The sequence below is a fragment of the Kogia breviceps genome, chromosome 4, assembly GCF_026419965.1.
Source record: "Kogia breviceps isolate mKogBre1 chromosome 4, mKogBre1 haplotype 1, whole genome shotgun sequence".
Classification (NCBI taxonomy): domain Eukaryota; kingdom Metazoa; phylum Chordata; class Mammalia; order Artiodactyla; family Physeteridae; genus Kogia; species Kogia breviceps.
The window spans coordinates 116,004,982-116,022,868 of NC_081313.1; the positions used below are offsets into that span (position 1 = coordinate 116,004,982).

General features: G+C 40.2%; 1 protein-coding gene across 1 annotated transcript in view; it reads left to right on the top strand.

Annotated features, from left to right (window-relative positions):
- CTNNA1 (catenin alpha 1) overlaps positions 1 to 17,887 on the top strand; it is a 195,783-nt gene that overhangs the window by 65,105 nt on the left and 112,791 nt on the right. Inside the window, exons 4-5 of the mRNA XM_059061247.2 lie at positions 11,707 to 11,873; positions 12,414 to 12,533. Coding sequence (XP_058917230.1) covers positions 11,707 to 11,873; positions 12,414 to 12,533 — 287 coding nt within the window. The remainder of the gene's footprint in view (positions 1 to 11,706; positions 11,874 to 12,413; positions 12,534 to 17,887) is intronic.

Below are 17,887 nucleotides of genomic sequence, written 5' to 3' on the forward strand. Positions count from 1 at the left end.
TTTCTTAAATTTGCCAAGGCTAGATTTGTGACCCAATATATGATCTATCCTGGAGAATGTTCCATGAGCACTTGAGAAAAATGTGTATTCTGTTGTTTTTGGATGGAATGTCCTATAAATATCAATTAAGTCCATCTTGTTTAATGTATCATTTAAAACTTGTGATTCCTTGTTTATTTTCATTTTGGATGATCTGTCCATTGGTGAAAGTGGGGTGTTAAAGTCCTCTACTATGATTGTATTACTGTCGATTTCCCTTTTTGTGGCTGTTAGTATTTGCCTTATGTATTGAGGTGCTCCTATGTTGGGTGCATAAATATTTACAATTGTTATATCTTCTTCATGGCTCGATCCCTTGATCATTATGTAGTGTCCTGCTTTGTCTCTTGTAATAGTTTTTATTTTAAAGTCTATTTTGTCTGATATGAGAATTGCTACTCCAGCTTTCTTCTGATTTCCATTTGCATGGAATATCTTTTTCCATCCCCTTACTTTCAGTCTGTATGTGTCCCTAGGTCTGAAGTGGGTATCTTGTAGACAGCATATATATGGGTCTTGTTTTTGTATCCATTCAGCCAGTCTGTGTCTTTTGGTGGGAGCATTTTAATCCATTTACATTTAAGGTAATTATCGATATGTATGTTCCTATTACCATTTAGTTAATTGTTTCGGGTTGTTTTTGTAGGTCTTTTCCTTCTCTTGTGTTTCTTGCCTAGAGAAGTTCCTTTAGCATTTGTTGTAAAGCTGGTTTGGTGGTGCTGAACTCTCTCAGCTTTTGCTTGTCTGTAAAGGTTTTAATTTCTCCATCAAATCTGAATGAGATCCTTGCTGGGTAGAGTCATCTTGGTTGTAGGTTTTTTTCCTTTATCACTTTAAGTATGTCCTGCCACTCCCTTCTGGCTTGTACAGTTTCTGCTGAAAGATCAGATGTTAACCTTATGGGGATTCCCTTGTGTGTTATTTGTTGTTTTTCCCTTGCTGCTTTTAATGTTTTCTTTGTATTTAATTTTTGACAGTTTGATTATTATGTGTCTTGGCGTGTTTATCCTTGGATTTATCCTGTATGGGACTCTGTGCTTCCTGGACTTGATTGACTATTTCCTTTCCTATATTAGGGAAGTTTTCAACTATAATCTCTTCAAATATTTTCTCAGTCCCTTTCTTTTTCTCTTCTTCCTCTGGGACCCCTATAATTCGAATGTTGGTGCGTTTAATGTTGTCCCAGAGGTCTCTGAGAGTGTCCTCAGTTCTTTTCATTCTTTTTTCTTTATTCTGCTCTGCAGTAGTTATTTCCACTATTTTATCTTCCAGGTCACTTATCTGTCCTTCTGCCTCAGTTATTCTACTATTGATCCCATCTAGAGTATTTTTCATTTCATTTATTGTGTTGCTCATCGTTGCTTGTTTCCTCTTTATTTCTTCTAGGTCCTTGTTAATTGTTTCTTGCAATTTGTCTATTCTGTTTCCAAGATTTTGAATCATCTTTACTATCATTATTCTGAATTCTTTTTCAGGTAGACTGCCTATTTCCTCTTCATTTGTTAGGTCTGGTGTGTTTTTATCTTGCTCCTTCATCTGCTGTGTGTTTTTCTGTCTTCTCATTTTGCTTATGTTACTGTGTTTGGGGTCTCCTTTTTGCAGGCTGCAGGTTTATAGTTCCCATTGTTTTTGGTGGCTGTCCCCAGTGTCTAAGGTTGGTTCAGTGTATTGAGTAGGTTTCCTGGTTGGGGGGACTAGTGCCTGTGTTCTGGTGGATGAGGCTGGATCTTGTCTTTCTGGTGGGCAGTTCCACATCTGGTGGTGTGTTTGGGGATGTTGGTAGCCTTATTATGATTTTAGGCAGCCTCTCTGCTAATGGATGGGGCTGTAGACCTGTCTTGCTCTTTGTTGGGCATAGGGTGTCCAGCACTGTTCGTTGCTGGTCCTTGAGTGGTCCTTGAGTGAAGCTGGGTCTTGGTGTTGAGATGGAGATCTCTGGGAGATTTTCGCTGTTTGATAGTGCATGGAGCTGGGAGGTCTCTTGTGGACCAGTGTCCTGAGGTTGGTTCTCCCACCTCAGAGACACAGCCCTGATGCCTGGCTGGAGCGCCAAGAGCCTTTAATCCACACGGCTCAAAATAAAAGGGACAAAAAAATAGAAAGGAAAGAAAAGGAAGGAAGGAAGGTTGGAAGGAGGGAGGGAGGGAGGGAAGGAAGGAAGGAAGAAAGGAAGGGAGGAAGGAAGGAAGAAATGAAGGAACGAAGAAAGCAAGGAAGGAAGGAAGGAGGAGAGGAAGAAAGGGAGGAAGGAAGGACGAAAGGCGGGAAGGAGGGAAGAAAGGAAGGAAGAAAGGAAGGGAGAAGACAAATAAAGTAGGATAAAGTATAGTTATTAAACTAAAAAATAATTATTAAGAAGAAAAATTTCTATTAAAAAAAAACAAAGAAAAACTGGTCAGTCTAACCCTAGGACAAATGGTGAAAGCAAAGCTATACAGACAAAATCTCACATAGCAGCACACACGTACACACTCACAAAAAGAAAAAAGGGGAAAATAATAGTATATCTTGCTCCCAAAGTCCACCTCTTCAACTTGGGATGATTCGTTGTCTATTCAGGTTTTCCACAGATGCAGGGCACTTCAAGTTGATTGTGGAGCTTTAATCCGCCACTTCTGAGGCTGCTGGGAGAGACCTTCCCCTCTCCTCTTTGTTCGCACAGCTCCTGGGGTTCAGCTTTGGACTTGGCCCTGCCTCTGTGTGTAGGACGCAAGGGCATCTACCCTTCACTCAGACAGCATGGGGTTAAAGGAGTAGCTGATTTGGGGGCTCTGGCAGAGGCTGGGGGGAGGGAGGGGCATGGATGCGGGGCGAGCCTGCGGCGGCAGAGGCTAGTGTGATGTTGCACCGGCCGGAGGCGCGCCGGGCATTCTCCCAGGGAAGTTGTCCCTGGATCCCGGGACCCCGGCAGTGGCGAGCTGCACAGGCTCCTGGAAGGGGTGGTGTGGAGAGTGACCTGTGCTCGCACATAAGCCTCTTGGTGGAGGCAGCAGGAACCCTAGAATCCCACACCTGTCTCTACTGTCCGTGCCGACAGCCGCGGCTCGTGCCTGTTCCTGGAGCTCCTTTACGAGGTGCGCTTAATCCCCTCTCCTCGTGCACCAGGAAGCAAAGAGGGAAGAAGAGGTCTCTTGCCTCTTCAGCAGCTCCAGGCTTCTCCCGGACTCCCTCCCAGCCAGCCGTGGTGCTCTGGCTCCTTCAGGCTGTGTTCACGTCGCCAACCCCAGTCCTCTCCCTGAGGTCTGACCTCCGCAGCACGAGCCTCAGCTCCCAGCATCCGCCCGCCCCGGTGGGTGAGCAGACGAGCCTCTCGGGCTGGTGAGTGCCGGTCGGCACCGACCCTCTGTGCGGCAGTCTCTCCGCTTTGCCCTCCGCACCCTGTTGCTGCGCTCTCCTCCGCGGCTCCGAAGCTTCCCCCTCCGCCACCCGCAGTCTCCGCCCGCGAAGGGGCTTCTAGTGTTTGGAAACCTTTCCTCCTTCCCAGGCTCCCTCCCCCTGGTGTGGTCCCGTCCCTATTCTTTTGTCTCTGTTTATTCTTTTTTCTTTTGCCCTACCCAGGTACGTGGGGGCGTTTCTTGCCTTTTGGGAGGTCTGAGGTCTTCTGCCAGCATTCGGTGGGTGTTCTATAGGAGAAGTTCCAGTGTAGATGTATTTCTGATGTCTCTGAGGAAGAAGATCTCCACGTCTTACTCTTCCGCCATCTTGAAGCTCCTCTATTTGTCGGTTTTCCCTTGCTGCTTTCAATAATTTTTCTTTGTCTTTAATTTTTGCCAGTTTGATTACTATGTGTCTTGGCGTGTTTCTCCTTGGGTTTATCCGGTATGGGACTCCCTGTGGTTCCTGGACTTGGATGGCTATTTTGTTTCCCGTGTTAGGGAAGTGTTCGACTATAATCTCTTAAAATATTTTCTCAGGTCCTCTCTCTCTCTCTTCGCCTTCTGGGACCCCTATAATGCGAATGTTGTTGAGTTTAATGTTGTCCCAGAGGTCTCTTAGGCTGTCTTCATTTCTTTTGATTCTTTCTTTCTTCTGTTCTGCAGCAGTGAATTTCACCATTCTGTCTGTACTTCTGCCTCAGTTATTCTGCTATTGATTCCTTCTAGTGTAGTTTTCATTTCAATTATTGTATTGTTCATCTCTGTTTGTTTGTTCTTTAATTCTTCTAGGTCTTTGTTAAACATTTCTTGCATCTTCTCAATCTTTGCCTCCATTCTTTTTCCAAGGTCCTAGATCATCTTCACTATCATTATTCTAAATTCTTTTTCTGGAAGGTTGCCTATCTCCACTTCATTTAGTTGGTTTTTTTGGATTTTGTCTTGTTCCTTCATCTGGTACATAGCCCTCTACCTTTTCATCTTGTCTATGTTTCTGTGAACGTGGTGTTTGTTCTACAGGCTTCAGGATTGTAGTTATTCTTGCTTCTGCTCTCTGCCATCTGGTGGATGCCGCTGTCTAAGAGGCGTACAAGTTTCCTGATGGGAGGGACTGACTGGTGGTGGGTAGAGCTGGGTGTTGTTGCGCTGGTGGGCAGAGCTCAATAAAACTTTAATCCACTTGACTGCTGATGGGTGGGGCTGGGTTCCCTTGCTGTTGGTTGTTTGGCCTGAGGCAACCCAACACTGGAGCCTACCTGGGCTCTTTGGTGGGGCTAATGGCAGACTGGGAGGGATCTGCCAAGGAGTACTCCCCTGAACTTCTGCTGCCAGTGTCCTTGTCCTCACGGTGAGATGGAGCCACCCCTGACCTCTGCAGGAGACTGTCCCACAGTAGCAGGTAGGTCTGGTTCAGACTCCCCTGGGGTTACTGTTACTTCCCCTGCATCCTGATGTGCACACTACTTTGTGTGTGCCCTCCAAGACTGGAGTCTCTGTTTTCTGTAGTCCTGTCGAAGTCCCGCAATCAAATCCCGCTAGCCTTCAAAGTCTGATTCTCTAGGAATTCCTCCTCCCGTGGCTGGACCCCCTGGTTTGGAAGCCTGACATGGGGCTCAGAACCTTCACTCCAGTCGGTGGACTTCTGTGGTATAAATGTTCTCCAGTATGTGAGTCACCCACCCAGCAGTTATGGGATTTTATTTTATTGTGATTTCGCCCCTCCTACCGTCTCATTGTGGCTTCTCGTTTGTCTTTGAATGTGGGGTATCTTTTTTGGTGAGTTCCAGTGTCTTCCTGTGAATGATTGTTCAGCAGTTAGTTGTGATTCTAGTGTTCTCACAAGAGGGAGTGAGAGCACGTCGTTCTATTCCTCCATCTTGAACCAATCTCCTTGCCTTCATTCTTGAATGATTATATTTAGTGATTTTGATATGCATTGCCCTTACAGCAAATGAGGTTGAGTATCTTTTCATGTGCTTATTAGCCGTTTATATATCTTCTTTGGAGAGGTGTGGTATAATTCCTTTGCCTATTTTAAATTGGATTATTTTTCTTTTTATTGTTGATTTTAAGACTTCTTTATATAATGTAGATAGTTGATCCTTATCAGATATATGGTTTTCAAAAATTTTCTCCCATTCTGTGGGTCTTTACATTTTCTTGATAGTGTCCTTAGAAGCACAGAAATTTTAAATTTTGATGACGTCCAGTTTTTATCTTTTTTTCTTTATATATGACACTTCAGGTGTCATAGCTAAGAAACCATTGCCTAATCAGAGTTCTTGAAGACTTTATCAATGTTTTCTTCTAAGTATTTTATAATTGTAGCTCTTACATTTCGTTTTGATATATTTTGAAAGTATATGGCATGAGGTAGGGGTCCAACTTCATTGTTTTTCGTGTGGATATTCAGTTGTCCCAGCACTATTTGTTAAAAACACTTTCCCCCCTATTGAATGGTCTTGGCAGCCTTGTTGAAAATTAATTTACTGTATTTCTGGATTCCCAATTCTATTCCAGTGATTTATATGTATATATTTGATTTTGTTGACCACTTTCATTTGCAAATGCTTATCTTCTTGTTTTAGACAGTTTGTCATCTTGGGTCTCTTTGTTTCTCGTCACAGAGTCTTCTTTCCTTTACTCCTAAAGCCGCAGTCTCAAGGGCTTCAGCTTTTTTTATTAAAAAAAAATCTTCCCAGTTCATGTGCACACATATAGTATGCCCTGGCCCTCCTCTCCATCTCAGGACAGCTGTACCTTGAATCCTTTAAGTAATCTTCCACCATGCTTTCTTTTCCCTTATTTTTTATTTAAAATTTTTTTTTTTGTTGTTGTTGGTTTGGCTTTTTATTGAAGTATGATTTACATACAATATTATATTAATTTCAGGTGTACAAAATAATGATTTGATATTTTTATACTTTACAAAATGTTCAGTACAATAGTCTAGTTACCATCTGTCACCATACAAAGTTATTACAATGTTATTGACTATATTTCCTATGTTGTATATTACATCCCTGTGACTTATAACTGCAAGTTTGTACCTCTTCATTTCCCTCAGATATTTCACTCATCCCCCCATCTCCCTCCCCTCTGATGTCAAACCATCAGTTTATTCTCTGTATCTATGGTCTGTTTCAGTTTTCTTATGTTTGTTAATTTGTTTTGTTTCCAGATTTTATGTATCAGTGAAATTATACAATATTAGTCTTTGTCTGATTTATTTCACTTAGCATTATATGCTCTAGGTCCATTCCATGTTGTTGCAAATGGTAAAATTCCCTTTTTGTAAATGGCTGAGTAAGATTCCATATATATACAATGGTATCTTACTCAGACATAAAAATATATACATATAATACAGCTCCAATTTAGTGGCTGCACAAATTTTGCAACAATTTTTGTTCTGTAGAAAACAAACTTATGATTACCAAGGGGGAAAGGGAGGGGGGAGGGATGAATTGGGAGATTGGGATTGACATATACAGACTACTATATATAAAATAGATAACAAATAAGGACCTACTGTATAGCACAGGAAACTCTGCTCAATACTCTGTAGGTGATCTATATGGGAAAAGAATCTAAAAAAGAGTGGATATATGTATATGTATAACTAATTCACCTTGCTGTATGGCAGAAACTAACACAACATTGTAAATCGACTCCACTCCCATAAAAATTAGTTTACATTCCCTCAGTGCATGAGGGTTTCTTTTTCTCCATATCCTCAAAAACACTGATTATTTTTCTTTTTGATAATAGCCATTCTGACAGGTGAGAGGTGATATCTCATTATGGTTTTATTTGCATTTCCCTGATGATTAGTGATATTGAATATCTTTTTACATGTATGTTGGCCATCTATATGTCTTCCTTGGAAAAATGTCTATTTAGGTCATTTAAATTGGGTTAAATTAAATTAAAAATTTTTTAAATTTAAATTGGGTTGTTCATTTTTTTGATGTGGATTTGTATGAGTTCTTTACATATTTTGGATATTAATCCCTTATCAGATATAGTGCTTGCAAATACCTTCTCCCGTTCAATAGGTGCCTTTTGATTTTGCTGATAATTTCTTTCACTGTTCACAAGTTTGTTTTGCATCTTTAAGATCATTACCTTGAACTCTTTTAAAAAAATTTGCATACAATTTTTAAAGATTACTCTCCATTTCCTTCATTTGTAATATATTCCTCTGTCTCCTCGTTTTTTTTCCTAATTCTCTGTGTTTATTTCTTTTTTTTTTTAAACATCTTTATTGGAGTATAATTGTTTTACAAAAGTGTGCTAGTTTTTCCTTTACAACAAACTGAATCAGTTATACATATACATATGTTCCCATATCTCTTCCCTCTTGCACCACCCTGGGTAGCTGTGCCACCCAGCTTGTGGGATCTTATTTCCCCAACCAGGGATTGAACCCGGCCCCTTGGCAGTGAAAGCATGGAGTCCTTAACCACTGGACTGCCAGGGAATTCCCTCCCTCCCTCTATTTTTAAAAAAAATTTATTTATTCATTTATTTAATTTTTGGCTGCATTGGGTCTTTGCTGCTGCACGTGGGCTTTCTCTAGTTGCAGTGAGTGGGGGCTACTCCTTGTTGCGGGGGGCAGGCTTCTCATTGTGGTGGCTTCTCTTGTTGCAGAGCACAGGCTCTAGGTGTGCGGGCTTCAGTAGTTGTGGCTCACGGGCTCTAGAGCACAGGCTCAGTAGTTGTGGCGCATGGGCTTAGTTGCTCCATGGCATGTGGGATCTTCCCGGACCAGGGCTTGAACCCGTGTCCCCTGCATTGGCAGGCAGATTCTTAACCACTGCGCCACCAGGGAAGCCCCCCTCCCTCCCTCTTAATAATCAAAGGTTATCATATCATTTGACCCCTGCATTTATAATTTACTACTGTTCTTTCCTGGGCTCATACTGTGGCTTTCTGACCCATATCACTGGCCAGGTTTATTATGTATGCTTTTGTTAGGTTGACCCTGATTTCCCTCTTTGGCTCAGGGATTCTTCTTTGTACTCTGTCCATGGCCTTTTTACCCATCATCATATCCACTCCCCCATCATCTGATGCTTCTATACACATCCTTTACTTCCAAGTTAGACTAGAGAACTCAGCCCTCAAACACGCGTTTTTATTGTATACCCAGCTTGTTAAGTGGTTCTAAGAACATAGGCATTAAGCATTACAAGTCCTGTCTCTCTCATTTACTATTAGGAGAAATAGTAACTAACTTAATCAAGTTAAGTTAGTTACTGTTAAGTTAGTTAACTTGTCTAAGCTTTAGTTATCTCTTTTGTAAAGAGGGGCTAATACCACCTACTTTCTAGGTGGTTCATAGGATTAAATAAAATATGCATAGTGCCATGGATGGGCATTTAATAAATGTTAGATATTTACTATGTTGCTGTTCCTTTTGCTTGAGGTGCCAGCTCCCTTAACTCTACTGCCCCAAGTTCTTCCTATCCTTTGAGGGTAGAGTCCATTTCAGAGCACCATGTCTTCAATAAAACTGTTGTTGGCATTTCACTTATACCTCAAACTGGTCATTAGTGCTTCCTTTTTTGACCCTATGCTACTTTGTGCCTTTCTTAAAGCTCATATGTTAAAAATGCCACATAATTTCTGTATGATCACTTTCTTCTTTTCTGGTTTATAAACGATTTGAAAGCAGAGGTAAGTCTTACTCAGCTTCATATCCCTGGCACTGGATTTATTTGTTTGTTTTAGTGTGTATTATGCTCTCAATAAATAGGTGGAATTCTTTTTATTGCATAAGGTCAGTATTTCTTATTTAATATCCCTTGCTTAAAATTAATATTAAGCAAATATCTTTTTCTGCAAGGCTTTAGAGGTAACTTCTTACATGAGTAAATAACTTTTCCTGATATATTCCCATAGCACCTTGTCCACAGTGCTATTGTAATTTTGACTGCATTGTAATATTCACTAATTTGTGGGCCCTTTGAGTACAGGTGCCTTGTCTTAATCAGCTTTTAATTGTTTGCTTGTCTGTCTTCCCCCCTCCATAGAGTTCCATGAGGACATGGGCTGTTTCTTGAGCACTATATTGCTGGCCTTTAATATATAGTGGGTGCTCAAATATTTGTTGAATAAATAAATGAATGGCTGAGCTCTGTCTTTTTAAGTACCATAAAATAACATTTTTGTTAAGTATCTACATAATTGTCGTATCTCTGTATCTTAGATCCAGGAAAACTTTTAACTGTGAAATTCTTCATTGTGAGTTATTTCTGACCTGACAAATACTCAGAGCTTGTCTTTGCTCTTAATACTATATTTTGCTTCTTCGCCTAATTGATATATGAATCGGAGGGTGAATTTAACTTTTTCCCCCTAATCTCACATTCTGCAACTAAATTTGATAGCTAGGAGAAGTTTGGTAGGTCTTTTCAGAAGTAGCTAGGCTTCTAGGACTTCCCTGGTGGCACAGTGGTTAAGAATCCACCTGCCAATGCAGGGGACCACGGGTCTGGGAAGATCCCACATGCCGTGGAGCAACTAAGCCTGTGCACCACAACTACTGAGCCTGTGCTCTAGAGCCCGTGAGCCACAGCTATCGAAGCCTGTGTGCCTAGAGCCAGTGCTCCGCAACAAGAGAAGCCACTGCAGTGAGAAGCCCACGCACCACAACGAAGAGTAGCCCCCCACTTGCCACAACTAAAGAAAGCCTGCACACAGCAACGAGGATCCAACGTAGCCCAAAATAAATAAAATTAAAAAAAAAAGAAGTAGCTAGGCTTCTTGATAGTGTACTCTTTTTACATTTGTGGAAGAGATGAGAGAGTGAATAGCCTTTAGGCTTTAATCTGAAGTGGACATGTTCAGCCAAGGGAGGGAGTAATTTTCCAGGAATCCAAAGATAGTCACCATAGAGGCACTGTCAGTATAACTGGTGGAACAGACACAGCCCTGGCCCTACAGTTGCTTTTAGCTATAAGAAAAGAGAAACGATAGACACCTTAAATGATTATTATTAGAAACACATAACAAAAATGTGTAAGTTATTTTACAAGTTTCTAGGAAATGTTATAAGTAACTTCTTAGCATTGTTGAAGCCAGGATTGTATAAGTTGGATATTCCTAATAACTGTAGTAAAATGTATGTTTTTAGCCTAATTTTTAAAATTATGGATATAATACCTGTTATAGAAAATGTTTTCATAAGTACAGAATAATGTAAAGAGTCAGATTGTAACCTAGTATAACTATTATTTGTCTTTTAAAAAAAAATTATTTATTTTATTTTTTTTGGCTGCATTGGGTCTTCGTTGCTGCACACGGGATCTTCGTTGAGCCATGCGGGTCTTTCGTTGTGGCACATGGGCTTCTCTCTAGTTGTGGCGTGCGGGCTCCAGGGTACTTGGACTCTGTGGTTTGTGGCACTTGGGCACTCTTGTTGAGGTGCTTGAGCTCAATGCGCACGGGCTCAGTTGCCCCACGGCATGTGGGATCTCAGTTCCCTGACCAGGGATCAAACCCACATTCCCTGCATTGGAGGGCAGATTCTTTACCCTTGGACCACCAGGGAAGTCCCTATTTGTCTTTTGACTCCAGTCTTTTCTGTATTTTTTTAAACACAGATTAAATACATTTATCATTTCATCTTTTTTTTTCTGCTTAAGGTTTCATCATAAGCTTTAACATGTTTTTCCATATATTTGTTAATATTTGCATAATAGTCAGTTGTAGGCTTTACCATAATTTACTTAACTAGATGCTTGGTTGAGCATTTGAGCTGTTGGAGGTGTTTTGCTATGAGGAAAATGAATGAGTCAGTGACTGAACATACCAGTGAGTTTCTGTTTGAGCTGTATGCATTAGGTAGTTGTGATGATTAATGAAGTATGGTGGTCCTACATAATGGTTGCTGTGTTTCTGTATCATTCTGTGGATGTGAGGGTAGATTGCATTAGATCCATTTTTTTCTCCCATTCAAATCTTGAATTTTTTTTTTCCATTAGGATACATATAATGGTCCTTCTTGGAAAGGAGTATTATTAGATCAATTGAAAGAAGTATTTTTAAGGCTCTTGATACATAGTGCTAAATCACTCTCTAGATATTGTGCTTTTACCAGGAATGTATGAAGGTGCTTTTCTTAGGGACAGCTAGAAAATAAACAAAAAAAACAACAAAAATAAAAATCGTTAAACTAAATTCTGCACATGAAATATACAAAGTTTGAATTATTTTTATTTTTTAGAAATGTAGACCAGTTATTTGGTTCATTCTGCTGAGTTTGTTTTTCTATTCCGTAAAACAGGTGATTTGATGAAGAGTGCTGCTGGAGAGTTTGCAGATGATCCCTGCTCCTCTGTGAAGCGTGGCAACATGGTTCGGGCAGCTCGAGCTTTGCTCTCTGCTGTTACCCGGCTGCTTATTTTGGCTGACATGGCAGATGTCTACAAATTACTTGTTCAGCTGAAAGTTGTAAGTATAGGCCTATGTCTGTAATTTGTTCTATCACAGCGAGGCTGCTGCTGGCCATACTTAGTTCAACATTTCTTAGGGTTTGGTTTGGTTTTGAACTTGGTTTACCTAAACGGACCAGGAATGTTTTTAATTTCCACTCACTCCTCTGTTCCAAGTGAACATCATACTGGCTCTGCTATGAACCTGTGTTGTCTTTGTTCTAATAAAGAATTTGCAGAAAAGGTTTTGTTTTGACTCCTTCCCTTTTTGTGGTAGTGATTAAACATTTCCTTGTACCAGTAGAGTTCCAGAGTTGAGAAATCAAGATATGTTAAATTGTATCCTTTTAGATGGAAGTCACAATAATGCTGTCCTTCCCCACCTCCCATAAAACTCCCATGTAGTAGCTGCTTAAATGTTTGAGGGCCATGTAAATTGAAGAGGAAGTTTGGATTGCTGTGTGAGTAGCTGTCGAAAGGAATAAAAAATTTTAGATTTTCTTTATGTACAGACTTGTATTGTTGAGAATTTTTCTTTTGGGGGGTGTGTGTTTTATAGGTAGAAGACGGTATCTTGAAACTGAGGAATGCTGGCACTGAACAGGACTTGGGAATACAATATAAGGCCCTGAAACCCGAAGTGGATAAGCTGAACATTATGGCAGCCAAAAGACAACAGGTAACAACCATGATTTGAGGATACATATAAGTTGTTTATATTATTACCTAGTGGGAAAAATCGATTTTACCTAAGTTTTCAAAAGGTACCGATAGCTCCCTCTGCTAATACAGTTCCATTAAAATATTTAGTTTATGATGTGTCCTTTAAGTATTGTTAATAAAGTTAGTATTAAGTTGTATTCATGTTTTGCTCCTATTTTGATTCCTGTGAAAATTTTACTTTAGGTAGCTTAGCAGTTTGTGATAGTGTCTGGGGAAGTGATAGGCTTTTGTTCTGTGTGTTCAAGGATGAACTTGAGTTGGTGGTGAAGTTTAATTCAAACTTTTAAAAACCTTAAACCTGTCAAAACATATTGGAATTACTTCTATACCAGAAAGTACCTCCCCCTCCATATTTTGTAACTTTTAAAGTGTTACTTACCTTTCACTATTAGTAGTTTTCATAGTGTTAGGAATTTGTGTTGTGTGGTATGTGGATCAGTGTTCTTATTTTTCCAGCCTTTGCTAGCCCTTTGGCATTTTGCTGTTGGGGTGCTTGAAGTCTTCCCTGTGCCCTTCCTGGATGCTGTGTGTTAGATGTGTGTTCCTTAGGGGGGATGCATGTGTCACCATCCAGCTCTTATAATTTCCATAGTCCTGGTCAAGCTTGTGCTATTCTTATTTTTAAAGAGCGCTGAGAAGATGAATTCTTTATTTTAAAAATTAATTAATTAATCAGTTTTTGGCTGCGTTGGGTCTTCGTTGCTGTGCGCGGGCTTTCTCTAGTTGCGGCGAGCAGGGGCTACTCTTCATTGCGGTGCTTGGGCTTCTTTTGTTGCGGAGCATGGGCTTTAGGTGCACGGGCTTCAGTAGTTGTGCCATGCAGGCTCAGTAGTTGTGGCTCACGGGCTTAGTTGCTCTGCAGCATGTGGGATCTTCCTGGACCAAGGCTCAAACCCGTGTCCCCTGCATTGGCAGGCAGATTCTTAACCACTGCACCACCAGGGAAGTCCTGAATTCTTATTATTGTTAGCCAATGTAATTGAATTTGAAAAAAGTTATTGCCACTTTATTTTTTTATAGTTGAAAATCATACATGTGCATTAAATTATTGACCCACCATTACTATTAACACTTAGGTATATGTATTTCCAGTTTGGTTAAAATATTTTATGCTGCAGTTTACAGAAAACCCAGCTCCAAAACTGCTTGAACATTGAGGGGTTTATGTTCTCGCTAATTAGAAGCCCCAAGTTAGGTTAAGTGACTTCAGGGTTGTTAAATTTAAAGGCTTTGCAGTATCATCAAGGATTCAGTTTCTTGACATTTTCCAACACTGCCATCTTCAGTGTGCCTGGCACTGGTTGGCTGTAGAAGCTCTAGGTATGACATTTGCATGCATCAGTATGTCCAGTGAGAAAGAAAAGGACTGTTTCTTCCATATGTCTCTCGTTATAAGCAAATGATCTAGAAGCCTCTAACAGATTTACCCTAAATATGGATTGTATAACATACCCATTCCTTACTAATCATTGGTAAGAGGAAAGCAGTTAACTCTATCTGACTCAGTAATGAAGATCTGCCTTCTTGTCTGTGACAGGGGTAGCCTTCCTGAGAATAGGAACATTCAGCCAGAACTCTGACAGGCATGAGGTACATGGGGTCAATACTGTAAATGTCCATTATATGACAGCCTCAGCTTTGGAGACTTCAGCTTTCATTTGGTTACATTTACATTAGTATAAAATTCTACCCCACAGGATTGAGAGAATTAAATTAAAGAATTTGTGTGAAGTATTTAATATAGTGCCAGACACTCAGTAGGTCCTCAGCAGTGTGCAGTTGGTGAATAATAGTTATTGCTCATATTTTAAGCTGTAAGGTGTGATCAGACTGAATCTGTACATATGAGATCCTGGTTTTACATTTCCAGTACTTAATGTTACACATGATAATATAGCTAGATTTGTTGTATTGCCTGAGTAATTTAGTTAGTGTAGGCTCAGTGTGCTTTTATCATTTGGCCTTGTGTTGGCTTATGTTTCCATCACATAAATCACAAGTAGTTTTTTCTTTTTGAATTTTTGAATTCTACAGGTTCTTATTAGGTATCCATTTTATACATATTAGTGTATATATGTCAATCCCAATCTCCCAATTCATCACCGCCCCCACCCCCCCTGCCACTTCACCCCCTTGGTGTCCATACCTTTGTTCTCTACATCTGTGTCTCTATTTCTTCCCTGCAAACTGGTTCATCTGTACCATTTTTCTAGGTTCCACATATATGCGTTAATATATGATATTTGTTTTTTTTCTTTCTGACTTAACTTCACTCTGTGTGACAGTCTCTAGATCCATCCACGTCTCTACAAATGACCCAATTTCGTTCCTTTTTATGGCTGAGTAATATTCTATTGTATATGTGTACCACTTCTTCTTTATCCATTCTTCTGTCGATGAGCATTTAGGTTGCTTCCATGGCCTGGCTATTGTAAATAGTGCTGCAGTGAACATTGGGGTGCATGTGTCTTTTTGAATTATGGTTTTCTCTAGGTATATGCCCAGTAGTGGGATTGCTGGGTCATATGGTAATTCCATTTTTAGTTTTTTAAGGAACGTCCATACTGTTCTCCATAGTGGCTGTATCAATTTACATTCCCACCAATAGTGCAAGAGTTTTTTTCTTTTTGCTGGGGCTGACTGATCCGAAGAAGAACTTGTTGTATTATAGTATGGTAATTTTATAAATATGGCAAGCTGGCCAAATTATGTTCACATTTATTTTACTTAACATTCTTGATATAAGTTCTCTTGAATATGTGAAATGAAAGTTATATTTAAAAAATAAAGTTTGGTGAATAGTCTTACTGTCTTAAAACCTAGTCTGATTTTGACTTATGAAGACTTACTATTATTTGAGGAAAGTGAGAACATTTAGACTGACACTATTGCATATGTTTGCAAAATGGCAGAATAAGTAAATTGATGATGTTCTTGAAATAAACACAATAATAGTCCAGAATTTTGTATGCTACTGGAGAAACTTACTGGAAAGTAATGCTGCCTGAGTTTTAATTTTGTCTGCCATGAATCCATGAAGAGTTCCTTCATAATCCCTGATGTATTAAAAAAAAAAAAACAAGTAGTGAATTTCAAACATTTCCAAAATTAGATGTCATAAAAATCTTGAAATTATTAGTTAACATGCCATATGATCTTCTGTTAGCACCTCCATGTCTGTTTTCTGCCCTTGGTCACCCTGCTCTCTGCCCCAGGGACCTGACCTGTCTGGACTGCATCCAGGGGCTTCTTTGCCCTCTGGCTTCTGGTTGGGTTGGCCACTGGGAGCACCATTAGGAGATCAGAGGACAGTGAGGATAGGGTTTTATCCCTCCCTCCCTGCTGGTTGCCCTGGGTTGCTAAAAGTCATAGCCTCTCTTGGGTGGTATTCTCCCCACACCTCACTTCCTGGGTTCTGGTAACTGCTGCCTCGTTTTGTCTCTTTGGGCCTAAGTGCCCTAATAGCCTGTGGTTTTCCTGTACTTTGTCTATACCTTTTGTAGCATAGTCCCTAAACCATCTTTGAATTGTCCAGTTTGATTTTACTATCTGTTTTCTGCTGGTATCTTTTTTAAAAAAAAAAAAATAAAAGAAATATTTATTTATTTGTTTGTTTGCCTGCGTTGGGTCTTAGTTGCAGCACTCGGGCTCTCTAGTTGGGGTGCATAGGCTTAGTTGCGGTGCATAGGCTTAGTTGCCCCATGACATGTGGGATCTTCAGTCCCAGACCAGGGATTGAACCCATGTCCCCTGCATTGGAAGGTGGATTCTTAACCATTGGACCACCAGGGAAGTCCCTCTGCTGGTATCTTGAGTGATACATTTTAAAGTTTGTCTTGGGTTTGTAGTGTGTCATGGTCATTTATAGTTTTCCTTGGACCTAATTCTTTAACCTTTAGCCTTAGCCTCCTACAGTAGAATTTGTTGAATAGGCTGGCTGTGGGTGCCTGTGTGCCTTCTGATCGTAAAGTGACTTTTTTAGGGCCTGGGCCTTGGTGTATATTTCTATAAACTAGTGGTTTTTTTGGGAATTAAACTCAAATCATTTCATCCTAAAGTACCAGCCTGGTGGAAATTTCATTCTCCCTTTTAGATACTGGCCATTGGCCTCCTTCAGTTACTGGTCACAATTTTCCACATGTGTTTTCTGGCAGAATTCTTCTACTGCTGTACCTCATCAAGCCTTTTATATTTGCAGGCAGCCCTAGTCCAGAAAAAGGGTGTTTCCTCAAGAGCAGTATTTGGATATGATGTGTGTACTTGGATGCTTTAGCCTCCCTTGTACCATTTAAGCAGCAGCCACCCAGTGAGGAAATGTTGAACCTTATGAGATCTACAGGCACTCTGGGATTTACCTGTTTGTCTCTAAGGTTTTTCTGGAACGTGGCATGGGGGTGAGGATGTTGCTGAAAATAATAATGAATAACTTTAAAAAGGTGTTTACTATGTGCTAAAACACTGTTACAGTTCCTTGATAAACACAAATTTGTTTAATTTTTACAAAAACAGTATAAGGTAGATCCTACAGTTGATCAGATATTAGTTTTTATAGGTGAAGGAACTGTATGTAGCATAGAGAGGTTAAGTAATTTGGCATGGACATTCATCTAGTAAGTGGTGGAGCCAGGTTTTGAACCTAGGCTTGTCTGGCTCCAGAGGACAGGGATTTTGTTTAAACTGCTACTATAATCTCTAATGCCTAGAACATTGCCTAGATACAGTAGTGTTCAATAAATATTTGTTTAACTAAAGAGAGAATAACCCATTTTGCTGTACTGCAGATCCATCCTGGAATGGGATTCTGTGTGTGGCCATAATCTGTTACTTTCTTGGGCTAGAATATTATTTGCTGACTAGAAGTTTTGAATTTCTATTAGTCTGCAGGCTCTTATTTGACTGTAAGGGTGAAATAGATGGCAGAGGTAAGGATTTGCCAGCATCCACCCTGGTTCCTGTGAAGAGGACTACCTCTGCCTTACATTGTCAGCTTGCCTCCCCAATATGCTAAAGATGGAATACTTTGATGTTTACATTCTACCCACCCAGGTACATGAGCTTGTTGAAATAGGTTTGGAAAAAATGTCGTGCTTCTTACCTAGTCTGAACTCTTTCGTGATTATTTTTCTGAAAGCCTGAACAGACAAATTGGTAATGGATAGTACTGCCACTGTTTTATGTAAATCACTTGTACTGGATGGGTTTGACCATGGACCATTTCTTTAAGTATAGTCATTTGGATCCAAGAGAAGACAGCTGGTCAAAAGTATCTATGGGGAGTTCCCTAGCAGTCCAGTGGTTAAGACTCTGGGG